Here is a 15,588-nt window from a genome sequence, read left to right on the forward strand (position 1 = left end):
CACAGAATCTGCCCCGCACCCAGGTATGACCTTGGGCAAGTTACATAACTGCTCCTAAATTAGGAATGATAATAGTGCCCACCATGAGGGGTTTTGTCGGGATTCACTAAGAGGATTTTGTGGACGTAGTGGTCACTCGGTAAACGTTAACTATTGTCCTACTGTGAGAAGGCCCAAAGAGGAGGTAACCGGAGATATTTGGGCTAGATATTAAAAAGAACTAACTGATCCGAAGGGCTGTAAAATCCTAGATGATTCAGCGGAGGCATAGCAACCAAGTGACTTTAAGGCAAAAAGCAAGCCATGAACGATCTGTGGTTAATTGATTGTGGCCTTAAACAGTCAAGCACTGCACGCAGTGACTTCTTGGGATCTCTTCCAGACTAAAGGTTCCTGGAATGCCTTGGCCTACTGGCAGGTTTCTAAGACTACAACAGTGATGTCCCCTGCTATTGAGAACCCTGGGAACAGCTCAGCTTCATGGTCCAGTCATATAAATCTGATAAAAATAGGAGCTGAAATACCATCCCAGAGTTGCTATTTTTAAAAGCATCTGAGATGCTGGATTGGGTTTATTTCTTCCTCACACGGCATCTTGCTGTTCCCTCCTCCTGGTGGGCAGGATGCTAACGTGGCACATGTGAGGGACAGGAGCCAGAAGCCTGTGAGGCACATTTGTCAAGCGGCAATGTGCCTCCTACCCACACCCGCGGCCTGCCAAGGAGGGGTCTCCGGGGCCAGGGCTCCCCAGCCCTACGTGCACCTGCCCCTTCAGGGCCCCTCACTCCTCTGCCTCTTCCCTCTGCTACAGAGGCCCCTCTGGTTGCCCCAGCAGAGGTGTCCTCCAGTTCCTCCACCGTGGAGACAGAGCCACAGAGCTAAAGGGAGGCAGAGGAAACAGGAACGGAAGCAGCGTGGCTCAGAGAGGGACTGGGACCCAGGTTGCCGTCCGTCAGGTTGTCTTGACCTGAGCTTGGCAGAGCAGAGCCAGCTTCCGGGAAGAACCTTCCCCCAGGAGCCAAAGCCCTGCTTGCTCCATCACATAGCCTCTTGCCGAGCAGTGTCTTGCAAGGGTGCGAGGAGCTGGGAGGTGCTCAGATGGCTCCAGAACCCCTCACCTGGGGTCGAAAGGCACCCGAATTGCTTCCCTCCTGCCCCACTGGTGATAAGGCTTCTAGGCAGCTAGCAAAGCATCTGGTTGTGCCATTAAGAAACTGAAGGGGAAAGAAAGATCATGAGTAAGCACATTGTGGCCGAAGGGGAGGAGTCAGAATTACAGTTGGCTTCTGGGCACCCAGTAACCAGGCCCAGGACAAGCTGGGGGAGGGGGAGGGGAGGGGACCCGAATACTCTTACAGGTTAGAGAAGGGAAGCCGCCTGCATAATAGAACGACACACACTTGCAAAGCACAAGAGCTTGAGAGCAAGTTCCTATCCATTGCCTAATTTAATACCTTTAACTAAACACAGTTATTTCCTTTTTTTAATGTTTATTTCGTTTAGAGAGAGAGGGAGAGAGAGAGACAGTGCATAGGCAGGGGAGAGGCAGAGAGAGAGGGAGACACAGAATCTGAAATAGGTTCCAGGCTCTGAGCTGTCAGCACAGAGCCCGACGCGGGACTCGAACTCACCAACCACGAGATCATGACCTGAGCCGAAGTCAGACACTTGACCGACTGAGCCACCCAGGCACCCCCTCCATTTTTTTTAGTAAGGTTTTTTTTTTGGGGGGGGGGTGTTTGTTTGTTTAGTAAGAAAACTAAAGCCATGTGATGACAGAGGCAGATTTGGGAATCAGGTCTCCAGGAGTGAGAGCAGGCCCTTCAGTTCTAGTCTCTGGCAGAGCAAAGTTTACATGGTTCACAGCAAGAACAGCAAACTGTGTTTAGATCTCATTCGTCAAAGAGTTAGCAAAGTTTAGAACTGGGCAGATTCTCAGGTCAGCTTGGCCAGACTTACCCAGGTGCTTCTGGTAGTTGCTCACTCTCTTTGGACCAGTTTTCCTATGTGTAAAAGGAGAGCCCCCTGTCCCCTGGACTTGCTCAGGGCAAGGACTTTAGTCACTGGCTTCTTTCCACCTAGGTTAGCTCCAGGCCTGGAGCTGACGTGCAGTAAGTAGCTGTTGAATGAATGCTTGCCTGACCAAGCCAAAGGCACCATTCAAACGTAATGATGTTAGACAATGGGGAAACGCAGGAAAAAAACACCTTTGTGCAAGGTGTGACTTAGGACAGAACGGTCACTTGTGGAAGAACTTGGAGGCCCGCCTCTGTTAACCCAAGCCTTCTCCACTTTGCTCCTGCAGAGCCGAGCTTCCCGAGGCACCTGTTCTCAACAGATAAGCCCTTCAGTTTCATCTGCAGTGAACCTGGAGTTGGCACTTCTCCGAATCCCCTTTGCATTTACCCTCAGTGACTCATGCCCTGACACTTAGTCACATCCTCTCTTGCCTTCTTCTTGAACAGAAGTCCTTTGTAAGCTTTCTCTCCGTGGCTGGATGGTAAGCTTCTTGGAGGCAGGGACTGGGTCTTAGACTTTCCCTGGAGCTCCTGGAGCCTCAGGCACCAGGCTGTTCACACTGGGGGCTCGGTAAATACCACTCACCTAGGAAAAGGAGTGCCTCGGGGGCTGGGGGCTGGGGGTTGTCCTGGCCGTGACTTCTGGACTGCTGTTTCCAGGTTTGATTGGGGATGTCTGAGCCCAACCAAGTAGGGTCAGGAGCCTGATGGCGACAGGATGCCTGACGCCTTCAGTAAGGAACAGAAACTGAGAGGCTTTCTCAAGGCCAAAATAGGTGTGCAGAAGAGGGGTGCAGAGAGCAGTGTGGGAGCTGCAGGTGCAGACTAGGGCAGAGAAAGGCCCAGGTCTCGGTCCAGGGCACCTCACCGCTGTGCCCTGGGGGAAGGGGGGGAGGCTCCCGGAGCAAGGCCCTCCCTCTTCCGTGCCTCACTTTCCCCAATGAGGGAAGGACGCTGTTCACCACGTGGGAGAGCCGAGAACCCTTTGTTGGGTCTCATTGTTCCCAGGAGGGTGTGCGGAGGCTGCGCTGGGCACATCCAGCCTGGCGCCACTCACACGGAGGCAGCGCCCGCCGGGCTCTACCCTCACCCCATCCGGCCTCCCCTTCCGCCCCTCCGCGCCCCGGCCCCCTCCCCCGCCCCCGGTCCCGCCGCCTCCCCCCGCCTCCCCTCCCCTCCCCTCCCCTCCCCTCCGTGGCCTCCGCTGCTCCCACACAGTCCCCGGCCGGCGGGCGTCGGCCCCGCCCGCGCGCGGCAGCGCCCCAGCTCTTCCTCCTCCTCCCCGCCCTTCCTCCTCCAGCCCGCCCGCTCCCCGGAGTCGGCTCCCCGGCCGTGTGCGCAAGCGTGTCCGGCCCCTTCCCCGCCCCCCGCCCGGGCCCGGGCCCGGGCCCCCGCCTCCCCGCAGGCGGACTTGCCCGCTCCCAGGCCGGCCCCGCGCCCGGGACAGGGACCCGGCGGAGCGGAGCCGCAGCGCCAGCGCCGCGCCGCCAGCCCGTGCGCCTAGCGGATCGGAGCTGTGCGCGAAAGTGTCGTGCCCCGCCCCGCTCCACCCGCGAGGGTGAGTACGCGGCGGCCGGTCCCCGTGGGGCCCGGGCGGGGGAAGGGAGGGCGGGAGCGCCTCGAGGGCCCGGCTGCCGGGCCCCCGGCCCCGCGCCGCGGCGGCCGGGGAGGTGGTCGGCCCGGCACGTGGGCGCAGCGCGGGGCCGGCCCGGGTGGGGCGGCCGCAGCCCCGGGATCCCTTTCTCTGGACCAGATTTTCGCGGGAAGCCGGTGCTGCTCTCTCCCTCGGAGTGAGCGAACGGGATGGTTCTCTTCTCCGGAAACTTTCTAGCCCCCACCCCTGAGCCCGGGCTGAAGAGGCGTCCCCACCTTCAGCATCCTCTGAGCCAGGGTTTCTCGCACCACTGCCCCCATCGAGTCCAGAAGATCGGGTGGGCTGGCTTTGCTAGAGGTGACAGGCTTTGCTGGGTCCATCTGTGGGCAGGACTCGCAAGGTCGCCCAGCAGAGCCCGAAGGCGGGGGTTGCTGGCTGCAGGCTGGCAGTGCCCGGGATACCAGGTCCACCTTGTGGGGGGCCTCTGGGCCTAAGCCACGGTGCCTCAGAGCTGCTGGGTGGTGGGCAGTGGGAAGGGGTGGGTTTGCGGTGAGGGTGGGGCCCCAGGGTGCGACAGGACCCCTGGGCTCAGCTGTCTGCCCCGGGTGCCTCCCTGGGGCCCGTGCTGGCAGGGACCTCCTGGCCGGCCCAGGGTTGCCAACATGTCCGCCCGTGCTGCCCCCTCCATTTCCAGTCTTGGGGGGAAGCTCCGTCTGGGCCATCTAAGGCCTCATGTACTTCTGCTGCTTCACACGTCCTGAGGGCCTGGCTTGGGGGGCTGCTGCTGGAAGACAGGGGGGAGGGGGCGTGTAGGCAGCGTTCAGGTGCTCAACTGTGCTTGTCTGACCTCATGACCACCCACAGGCTGGCACCCCCACTGGCTTCTCAGGGAAGCCTTGCTTTCCACCACTGGAGGGAGGCACAGCGTTGAAGCCAAGTTCAGGCTGACTTATTCTTTGTAGAACCTTGGGAACGGGCCTGGTAGGGGCTAGGGTGTCACTAGAGGCACAGACCAATACTGCTCTCTCCTGAGCTGCGTCCTCCGCCGGGCCCTGGCCCTGGCATTTGCCAGGGCGATTTTAAATGTGTTGATATGTGCTAAGTGCTTTGAAAGCTGCCTGCACAGAGGAAGAGGTATGTAAGTGCTGTTAGTGATGTTTCTGCCACACTTACTCTGCAAAGCTGCCCCATAATTCCAGAGAGGTTGTCTGGGAGGCGCCAGCTATTGGGGCCTGGAAATTACCTCGTGGGGGCTTTTTCTCTTTGCTGGAAGCTGGTCTGGGCATACCCTCTGACCTTGCTCTGCTCCTGTCTCCACTCTAAACCCTCTCTGTGCCCTGTCCCTCAGCATCGTTAGGCTGAGTGGGAGATCTTAGGCTGTCCCGTGGGTCCTGGGTTTCATCAAGCAGTTGTAGGAGAGGCAGGAGTTGGGGCCAGTCCTCCACCGACCAGTCCAAGTTGAGGGGTTAGGAGGGGAGCATAGCTGAAAGAATGTAGGAAGGGAAAGTAGGAATCGTCTGCTTGGACTGTGGGCTAAGAGGGCTTCTGTAGTTCAGGTGTGGGTTACTGCTCAAGACAACAGGGACCCCCTTTTCTGAGAGCAGAGACCCCGGCCATGGAGCCCGGCCGTGTCTTCTGGGCTGTCTTCTCTTTCCTCCCTCACCTCCTTCTCTACCCAAAGCACTTCCCACTCCTCAGAAACCGAGTTTTTTGTCCCCTCCACCCTCTCAGCCCTTTTAGGATCCAGTTTTCCGGGTAGAACCAAGAATCTGATCCTTTCTGGAATTGTAACAGATCTTGGAAGGCCCCCCCCCCCCACACACACCACTACCACCCTCACCAGCAGGAGCAGAGAAGTTGGACCCCCTTTCTCTGTTCTAGCTTAACCTGTGGTCATCCCGTAGTGACCCTACCCTGGCCTGGCCTCTGCCCTGCATTGGGTCCCCCCTCGGACCCTATCTGGGCACATTCTATGGGTCTCGCCTCAGAGAGGCTGTCCCGGTGGAGCTATGAATTCCTCCTCTCAAAATGGCTCAAAAGTTTACACCCTCTGTCTTGGCGAAGGGGTCACTGTATCTTAGAATAATACAAAATGGTTCCAGCTCACAGGAGAGGGAGAGGCTCAGCCTCCTGAATAGGACCCTCCAGATCAGTGTCACAGAACATTCCAGAGTCTGAGGGTCAGGTCTACAGATTGAGATCGAGGCAGGCACCAGAGCCCAGTTGAGCTCCCGAGCCCCTGGAGATGGGCCCTGGGCTCTGGAGGGTGGGGGTGGTCAGGTAGTGAGGGGAGGGCCCTCAGGAAAAGGAGAGCACTTGCTCCCTCCCTGCGGACTCCTTAGCTGCCCTCTGGTCAGACATTTCCCCTGTGGCAGGCAGCTGCTGTTTCCCTGACCCCCAGGGCCCTCCTTCCTTCTCAAGACCTGGGACCTTGATCTGAAACTTTTGGTTGCCTTGACAAAACAACTAGGCTAGGCAGGTTTTGGAGCTGTAGTCACTTGTTCCCCCATCTCTCCTTGGTTGCCCCCTTCCCAGAATGCTCAGCACTTCTGCATATGTGTGTTCTGAGGGACCCTGGGTACGCTGCTGGCCACCCCTGGCCTCAGAAGCACCCCTGACCTCTACCACATTCCGTGTGTGTGTGTGTGTGTGTGTGTGTGTGTGTGTGTGTGACACTATTTGTGCTACAGATGGAGGAAGTGGTTGAATGTAGCTGTATGTGATGCCTGGACCCCAGCCAGTTCCCCTGGGGCCCCTGATGGGTACCCCTTGCACCCAGCAGGGGCTGAACTCTGCCAAGGGGTTGTGTGGGGTCGCTTGCTTTTCAGGGTGTGAGGGCCATCGGTGTCCAGAACTGCAGGTTTTCGTCTGATCTTGGCCCCTTGCCTGGGACCAGCAGACAGGCGGCTCCTGGCACTATCTCACTATCTCTGCCCACCCTGCCCCCTGCAAAGCTGCCTGTAGAAAGATGATGTGACTGCTCTAGAATCCGAGGCCCTGGCTTCTGCCCAGCAGGGAAGAGATGCTGCTGCTGGGGCTGAGGGGAGGTGCGGGCCTAGGTGAAGCCCTCCGTGTCTACCTGGGCCTTGAGCGGGAGAAGGCCTGGCTCTGCAAGCCCAGAGGAGCTGTTATAGGATAGTCCCTTCCTCCTGCCTGGAGCTTCCCTCCAAAGCCCAGCGCAGTGGCTCAGCGGCTCCAGGCTCTTGCTTTCCTGTGTGGGGTGGGGAGGGTGGTGATGGCTGGAGAGGACAGGGACCGCTTTGCAGAGTGCTGGGCCCGCACACTGTTGTTCCTGCCTTGGATCCCACCCCTCCTCCAGGGCGTGGGATCCAGGGGGCTGCCGCAATGCCCCCCAACCCATGCCCCCCACCTGCCCTGTGTCCTCTGCCCATGCAGCCTCTGTAAAGACCTCCTTAGAATAAAAAAGACTTAGCAGATAACAAAAGTAGTTACCATTTGTCAATCAAGCACTTTTTAAAAGCCTGGCCCAGTAAACTTACAAGAAAAAAAAAAAAGGTGCGCTATACACTTATTTAAATCACGTAAGCCTCACACAACCCTTTCTCTCAGCCCATTTACAAACGAAGAAACGGAGCCTGGAGAAGCGTAAACGGCATGGCCACGGTCACACTGCTCGGGGAGCAGCTGAGCGGAGACTTTGTATCTAGTCCTGTTTGGGAAACCTGCACTTGCCAGTTGAGTCCAGCACTGCTGCCCCAAGCTCCTCCTCCCCTTTCCTGTGATGGCTGAAGAGTCTCAGAGGTGTGAAGGGCTTTGCTCAGGGCCGCAGTGTATCGGTGATTAAGGCCGACCACAGCCTCCGCCTCCTGATTCCCAGCCCAGAGCCCTTGCGAACCCCACATCTCGCCCTGCCCATTTGCCCATGTGGCCCCCTTCCTGTGAGTGCAGGCACTTTGCTTGTCAGCCCCCTGTGGTCCGGCAGGGCGGGGCTGTCCTCTCTCCCTCTCGTCCTCCCTCCCCACCGCTGGCCCTCCCAGCCCCTCCTAGCCCCCACCTCTCCTGCTTTCCCCCGTAATTGCTTCCATCTGGCCCGCCTGCAGGCTCCTATTCCTTTGGAAATGCAGCGGCTCCCCCAGCTGCCGCCCACAGGGCTGCAAGGCCTCATCCGGCAACGGTGGCCACACGTGGAGATGGGGAGGGGCCCTACAGGTCCGAGCAGGGGGATCTGGGCCAAGGCGGCTGCTCCGGGGCCTGGCATCCCCACATTCCTGCCAGACGGGAGCACCTTTGCGCCAGGGTCCTTGCTTGACACCCGCCCTGGCCTGGCCCCGGCCTGGAGAGGTCCTAGTGGCGGGCTTCTCCTTCTGCCTCGCAGCTTCCACAGCCCCCTCCGCCCTTTGCAGGTGCACAGGTCAGGAGGAGGGAGGCCTGGCTGGAAGCGACGGCAGGAGAGAAGTGGGCACCAGCGCGGGCACGCTCTGGGGACGACTGCTGGGGGGTCCTGGGAGGGAAGCTAACAGGGCAGTCACGGTGGCAGAGGCTGAGGGGCCCGGGAGCTCTGGGCAGGTGAGAACGGGGCTGACTCATTTCCCTTGGTCCCAGGCCATTGACTCAGAATCAGCAGAACTAGCAAGGAATCCTTATGTTTTGTGTTGATATAGAATAAAACCTGCACATTCTAACAGTGCATTTGACGCTCTGTTGACTCCCTTGCCCCAGGCTCTGCCTAGGCTGGGTGGGGAGGGACACCAGCGGGGGTCTTCTGGTGTGGCCATCTGGAGGCTCTGGAGCATGCTCCTGCCTGTGGAGGGGACACGGTCCCTATAGTGAAAGATGCGTACGCATCGACTGGTGACCTTGACGGGGACAGGCCAAAGGAGATGTGGGCATAGCAGGAGCACGTTTGTGGTGTGGAGCAGATCTGAAAACTTTTAAGGCATTTTCTCGCTGAGATTTTAGGATTTTAGTGTAAAGCTCCCGGAACTTGTCTGTCTTGTTTACTGCTACATTCTTCATGCCTGGAATGATGTCTAGCAAATAACAAGTGCTCAGTAAATATTTGTTTGATAAATGAATGGAAGACATAGCTTGGGTTTTCTGACTTTGTCTTCACTGCGTTCCTGTTTTTCCTTCCTCCTTTTCTTGGGGCAAAGGCAGTGAGCAGACAGGTGAGCTGTTGGTCAGAGAAGGGCCTGGCCTGGCTGCCTGGGGTCTCCCCCTCCCCCGGGGGTCTCTCTGGGCACCCGGGAGGCAGGCAGGAGCCCCAGGTAAGGATGGGCAGGCTTCTGCCCCCCTGAGGAGAGCAGGCCCCTCCTTCTACCTGCCCTGGGCTCAGTGGGTCCCCTCCCTGTTCCTGTTTCACCTCCTCAGCCCAAACTTTAAGACCTTGCACAGACTGGCCCTAAGGAGCCTCTCTCAGGTGTCCTCTCGGGAGGCACGGTTCACCCCTGTTCTTGCTTCTACCCAAACAACTACACTTCTCTTCTTTCTCCATATTGGGTTTCCACATAAAATTCCCTTTGAAAGTAGGACGGAGGGTTTCTTGGCTCTAAAGAGTTTTATTTGAAAGCCCCCATCCAGCCACATTAAGACTTTTTTATTTTCCCAGGAGCACGCCATGTGTGTTCTCACCTCCTGGCCTTTGCTCTGGCCGGCCCCCCGGGTATGGCCCGGGTGCCCTCGGTAGCCATCTTCCTAAATTGCAAGTGTCCATGGGCATCCAGCCCGAGGCTGTGCACTCGGAAGCCTCCCCGGCCACCCAGCACACTGCCACCTCCCCCTGTGCCACCCCGCTCCCCTCAGCTCCCACGCTGGCCACGTTGTGCAGGGACGGTGGTGTGGTACAGGGAGCCACGGCTTGACTCCTTTCCCGGCTGCCCAGCTGTGGGCCCGACACAGAGCCTCGGTCTCCCCCGAGGAGCTCGCACTTCTGAACGAGAGAGCGTTTCTAGTGACATCCCAGTGCGCGGAATCCAGCACTCTGTAAATGCTGGCTGCTGTGTTTTCTGTGGTTCCAGGTGGGGCCCAGACACTGACAGGTGTCTCCCTGCCGGCCCAGCAGCCAGGGGCAGGCGGCCGGGCAGGAGCCGGATGGCATCCTTGGTCTCCTCTCTGTCTACTCCCCAGGTCTGTGACCTCAGGCAGAGCCGTGGCCATTATTCGTTCTCCATCAGCACGTCTGTTAATTGGGCTAATAGTATCTGCCCCACCTCCCAGGTCTGTGAAACGCAAATGAGGTAAACAAGCTGGCAGAGGCCTCAGAGGTCACCATAGGGCAGGATTGTGACTGCCTTACCCTGGTGTCCCCAGCACCTGGCACCGTGCTGGCACACGGTGGCCTCTCAGTAACTGTTTCCTTTTGCAAATGAGGGAGCTGAGACTCAGAAAAGTAACTCGCTGGGGTGTTGTTGTTTTTTTATTGTTGTTGTTTTAGTAACTTGCCCTTGGAGGTCACAGAGTGTCTCTCCCCACAGGTAGGAAGGAGACTGTCTCAGGAGTGACCCCCGCTCTCTCTGCCCCTCCGTCCACCACTGCCTCTGTCTCATCCCTGTCTCTGAGGTCCTGACGTTATTCGGGCTTTCTGTTCTCCAGGCCCCAAAGACCCAGGACTGGGGAGGCTGAAATCCCCCGGGGCATGGCTGGCGGAGGAGCTGGTGGACTAGGACACCCCTGGAAATGTCCACTTCTGTCCTGCTTCTCCCAGGCTGGCTCTGCCCTCCCAGGGGCTTAGCCAAGGCCTGGCTGGGGAGAGTGCGTTCAGGGAGAGGGGGAGCCCGTCCTCCTGGGCTGTTGGGCCCTTCTCGCCATACTCACTGTCCCCCCACTCTCCTCTGGTCCGCTCCTGGGTCCTGTCCCTCTTTTTCTGTCTTTTGTTGACCGTTTTCTGCCTTCCTTTCTTCCCTTTTCCTCCCTCTCCCTTCGTGTCTGACATCTGTTCTTGCCCCCGGGGTCCTCACCCCCCTTGCCTCAACATCCAACTTGTCCTGACACTGGCAGCCGGACTTCCGGTGGCCGGGGAGGTGCCCTGCTGGGCTGTGGAGGCTCAGGAGAGCCTGCTGTTCTTGGCAGCTCCAGCATTTTCTAGTGAGATGGTTCTTCCAGCCCCTGAGCTTGGTGAAGGGACGGTGCCAGCCCAAAGTAAACTCAAAGTAAACTTCAACTCAGCTCCCTGGCCCCCCCCCCCCGTCCCCCCCTTCTTGGACACTGCCCTGGTAAGGAAAGTGGGACCTTGTCCTGGAGCCTGAGGGTCGGCAAAGAAGAGCCTGGTGGTGGAGCTTCTCTGGCTTCTGACCTCTGCCCCCCGCCCTCCTCTCTCCAGAGCTCCAGCTCTTTCTCCAGAGGTACCTGCTGGGATGGAGGAGGCTGGCCAGAGCAGGGAGGAGATTTCCATTCAGACACCTTCCAGGTGAGCACACACGGCGTGTTGTGCTTGGGCCGATGTGTGTGTTCATGCGCGCGTGCGCTGTGTGTGCATGAGCGTGTCCGTGGGTTGTGTGGGAGAGAGAGAGCATAGGCATGCATCCGTTTGTGGACAAGAACACGGGTGGGCCTGTGGGAGGTTGTGTCCTGTCCACCACCCCCCCCCCCCCCCCCCCCCCCCGCCTTCTAGGCCTGCCACTATCCAGGCCTGCTTCTAGCCTGGCGCTCTCCTCTCTGTGGTCTGTGTGACCTTGGCTTTGCACTGGGACTCCCTTGTCTTGGGAGCCGGCTGGTCCCCTGCTGTGGTCCCACGCAATGGTGACTGATCTCTGGCCACCCGTTTAGCTGCCCGGGGGCCCTAGGGCCAGCGTTTGCCCCCCACCTCCCAAAATGGAGGCGTGTGGGGGCTTCCTGCCCAGCATCTCAACTCTGCCAAGGCGGAGGGAATGGGGAACAGCTGCGTTGGCCGATTCCGGCTCCGTATGGATTTGGTTTGACAACAAAGCTCCCTCTGTGTTGTTCTCAGGCCCCTTACATAACCCGAGGGTGGGGGGCGGGGGGGGGGGAGGGAGGCGATGGGGGGAGGTGGAGATGGGGACAGGGAGACACCAGGACATGATGGTTGGAAAGGGGACAGGGACCGGGAGGAGGGGCAGGGGAGTGAGAGAGAGACCGTCGGGAAGCAGAGAGAGGAGGAAAAGTGTGCGTCTTGGCCCTACTGTTCTACTTCCGGCCTCCTGATCGGGAAGGAGCTGGATTTCTGGGTCTTCTGACTTTTGTCCTGTAGCTGCCTTGTCTTCCCCTCCTTGCACCCCACCCACCAGCCCTGGATCTGCTGGGGATCTGCCTGGGAGGAAGGGTTCGGGGCTGGGCCGGAGGGCCATCCTTAGCCCCACCCTGTAGCTGAGTGCTTTCGTAAAGAAGGGAGTCATTCTCCTCCCTTGCTCTCGGGCGTCCATTCATGACTCCAGGTCCCAGGCCTGGCTCTAGAAGCCCCTCTTGCTACCCTCTGGATGGCAGCCGTTCCCTGTACCCTGTTGGGCTGCTCAAGGCCCCACCTAGGTCCCTGGCCCAGTCTCCTGTCTGGGACCTCCCCCTAGCTCCAGACCCTCTGGCCACCCCGTCGGAGGCCCTGTGGCCCTGTCCCTGCACTGTCCCCTCCCTCAGTAATCAGACCTTCTCTTTTTGCCATCACTGTCCCTGCAGCTGTCCAAATAGAGGGGGAAGAAAATGTTCTCTTTCCGGAACAGCTGGACTGACAGCCGGGAAGGCCAGGTGAGCTGGCCAGGCTTTGGGGGTGCTTTCGGGGGTGGGAGGTACCTTGTCCCAGGGCCCTGATCCTGCCAGCTCCTAGGCAGGAGCAAACAGACACTGGGAAGAGGGCAGGAGGACCAGTAGGGCCAGGGCCCCAGTGACGGCGTGGTCTCCTGAGTTTTCTCAGGTTTTCTTCCCTGTGCCTCAGTTTTCCCCAGTCCTTTTCTGGCACAGGCTTCCTTGAAAAGAGCCTCTGGATTCCATTTGGCCCTAAAGGGTAGTGCTTGTCCCCAGGCTGCAGTGGATTAACAGGGCTGTATTCTTCTAACCTGAAAACAACAGAGGGGGGAGGAGCTGCTGGCAAGGCCCCAGATTCTCCCGGTTCTGGCACTTGGCTTGACCCCTAGCACCTCCCTCGATTCGATTTTAAGGTGTCTGCCCAGGAGGTATCCTATAGAAACCAAGCCATAACTCTGCGGAGAGATGGTGTGGGCGAGGCCCAAACCTGCTGAACGAGCCCTAGACTCTGGAATCCTCAGTCCCCAGGCCCTGACCAGCTTGTAGCTTGCCTCCCACCACCTGCCCCAGGTCTGGGTGCTGGGATGCTCCTGCAATTGCTAATGCCTCAGGGCTTGAGACAGAAAGGTCTGCTTGGGGAAGGGGGATGGCTAGGAGAGGGCTTAGGAGTTTCCCGATTTGTGGGTGGGTGGGCCAGGAGGATGGCCCCTCTCACACGAATCAGGGTTAGGTGCCTGGGCAAAGAGACCAGGCCAGGAGGATGGTGAGTGAGCGCTATGAGGGTGCCGGGTGGGGGTGTCCTCTGTCCCGTGTGTCACTGAGGTCCCCGGCTGCCTTGGGACACTCCCTAGCCCCACTGGGGACATCCCTTTGAGGCTATGTATCTTCCTGTCGTTCACTTTCCTGTAGCCCTCCCCCTCCCCCAGTGCCCACCTCCCCAAGAACCTCTGAGCATAACCGGAGTGTGACTCTGTCGCTGGCAGCCGGGCTTGGCCAGGCCGGGGGCCAGAAGTCCAGAGTTTCTCTTTACCCAACTTTCAGAGGTGAAGAGATCCCCAGAGGGCTGGCTTAGCCACTCCCTGCTCTTGAAGTGCTCCCTGGCTGATAGCTCCAGGGACCTGCAGCCTGACAAACAAACCGGGCTGGAGCGGGAGCTGAAGGTGAAGCCCTGTGGCCCGTGCCCTGGGCCGCAGGATGGGGGAAGAGAGCGCCCTGGCGGAGGGGGCTCAGCAGACCTCAGAAGCTGTACGTTGGGGGTGGGTGGGGTGGGGTGGGGTGGGCAGGGAAGAAGGAATGAGGGGTGTGTGCACGTGTGTGTAGGGGTCACTACATTCCTGCGTGTTTCCAGGGTTGGTTTGGGGGTGTGCCTGTGGGTGAGCAGAGACGGGTGTGTTTTTGCACAGCGATGCCTTTGGAGGTTTTTGACGCGGGAGGGTCGGAACGGACCGGAGCAGGGTGGGCTTGAGAAGGGTTTCAGAGTGTCTCCCTGGTGCCTCCTGGCTCTGGGTTATGGATGGGGCTGTGAGCACTTGGACGGATTTGCTGGACATGTCCCCCGTGGAGGAGCCCCAGGGGCAGAGGTGGTCCTGGGGCATCTTTGATAACCTGAGCATCAGCTGGCCCTCCAGCCTGCATTCCCACCTGCTCTGCTCTGGCCTCTGCCCCCAGGGACCACTGCTTGCCCTGGAAGGTCTGCACCTTCCCCAGCAGCACCTAGAATGCTAGCCGCCCCACCCCCTTAGCTCCTCATCAACCTTTTACTTGGAGGAGAGTCGGTTCATTGAAAGCCTTAACTGATGTGAAACCTTAAAAGGGCCTTGCTGGCTTCGCTCTTCCTTGGGGACAGCTACTGCAGGAAATGGGGTCTTGCTTTTCCTTCTTCCTGGTTTCATTTCTCAGTTAGAGCCCCCACCGCAGGTGCTACGTTGCCACAGAGCACTTCCCTCTTTTCCCTACCCCCACCCTCAGCTCCCCTAACTCGGTTGGGCTCCTAATAGGAATTCAGGAGCCGGTCCTCCCCCTGTTGACCTCCTGAAACCTCCATGTTCCAGAACCACCATGGCAGGACAGCTTGGATAGACAGGGGAGAGCTGTTTCCCTGCTATTCCCAGATGTTCCCAAACAGCCGTGCTGATAGCCACCGTTCTTGGGTCAGAGCTAGAATGTTTTTCATTGCCCTGCACTGTCCCTGCCTGCGGACTTTGGGAGTACCTGCCCGAGACAGGGGAGAACCAGCAGAGGGAATATCACTTTGGAAATAAGTGAGGAGGGTACTGCTTCTGGAACTGCTATGGAGAGGGGGCGCTGCTCAGGGGAGGGGGCCCATCTCTATGCCTGTGGGATGGGACTGATCGGGGGTCTGGGCACCTTCTCTAGAACATGCTATGCCCAGAGACAGTGGCTTCTGCAGTGAGGCCTGCTCCCTCCCTCCTATCCCGAGCTTCTCACGTGACAGCAGTGCAACTCCAGTCTGACCAGTACACAGGACCTGGGTTTCGTGCAGGGCAGAGCCTGGGTGGCACTGCTCCTCCCCCTCTGCCCGAGCAGCTGCGTGTGCCCTCGTAGTTTGTGCCATGGAGACAGCAGCTGGGAGGAGAGGGGAGTATGGTTGTGGTTGTGGACCCCTCCCATGGTGTCCGCCTGGCCTATACTAAGGCTTTTCGATCTCAGGATGGCTTTCAAGGATCACACACCTCCCAAAACTTGCTCTTGTGACCTGAATTTCACAGATGAGGAATCTGAGGTCCTGAGAGATACAGGAGCTTGTTCAGGACTGCCTGGCCTGTGACTGCAGAGGTGGGATTGAACCTCAGGTTTGTGTCCAGACCCCTCTCCTCTGCCTCCAGGATGCCAAAGGTCCTTTGAGGCGCAGGGAGGGGTGGCTGAGGTTTTAGCCTAGGCCGGCCCTCTTGGGGAACAAATAAAGGGGATGTGAGGTAATAGGGCATCTTTGAGGCTCTCCTGGGATCTCGATAGGTCTGTTGGTTGACATCAGCTCATCGTGTGGTCCAATAGCCCTGGAGCTGGTGGTGATTAAGGTGAGTCAAAGGTGGTGCAGAAGCCACGCCTTCTTGGTGATAAGGGTATGTTTGTGAGCGCAGCCACGTGTGTTTGGCAAAAGTTGTGACACTTGGTGCGTCCGCCAGCCCGTGAGCCCAGCCTCTAGCAGGCTCCTAGCGCCTTGTGTGCTCAGGTCTTTGCAAAATAAGGGTCTGGGATGCTCTAATCTGACGAAACTTTTCTGTCCATGCTTGTCCTGCTCATTTGCTCGTTCATTTAGACATGTGTTCATTTCAGTGTTTGTCAGTTACCTACCACGTGACA

The 15,588-nt window shown here is 58.7% G+C and overlaps 1 protein-coding gene across 5 annotated transcripts in view; it reads left to right on the plus strand.

The window, feature by feature from the left end:
- The first annotated feature begins 2,481 nt into the window (after positions 1–2,481).
- ST3GAL4 (ST3 beta-galactoside alpha-2,3-sialyltransferase 4) overlaps positions 2,482–15,588 on the plus strand; it is a 33,605-nt gene continuing 20,498 nt past the window's right edge. The window contains exons 1-2 of one of the 5 annotated variants that reach the window (XM_030331646.1): positions 2,482–2,500; positions 10,892–10,978. In XM_030331646.1, the coding sequence (XP_030187506.1) occupies positions 2,498–2,500; positions 10,892–10,978 (90 nt within the window). In that variant the 5' untranslated portion in view covers positions 2,482–2,497. Of the gene's footprint in view, positions 2,501–3,401; positions 3,577–10,891; positions 10,979–12,198; positions 12,268–13,422; positions 13,510–15,588 lie in introns of those variants that run through there. The other 4 variants (XM_030331648.1, XM_030331650.1, XM_030331651.2 and 1 more) reach the window with 4 other exon arrangements.

This window comes from Lynx canadensis, chromosome D1, assembly GCF_007474595.2.
Source record: "Lynx canadensis isolate LIC74 chromosome D1, mLynCan4.pri.v2, whole genome shotgun sequence".
Lineage (NCBI taxonomy): Eukaryota > Metazoa > Chordata > Mammalia > Carnivora > Felidae > Lynx > Lynx canadensis.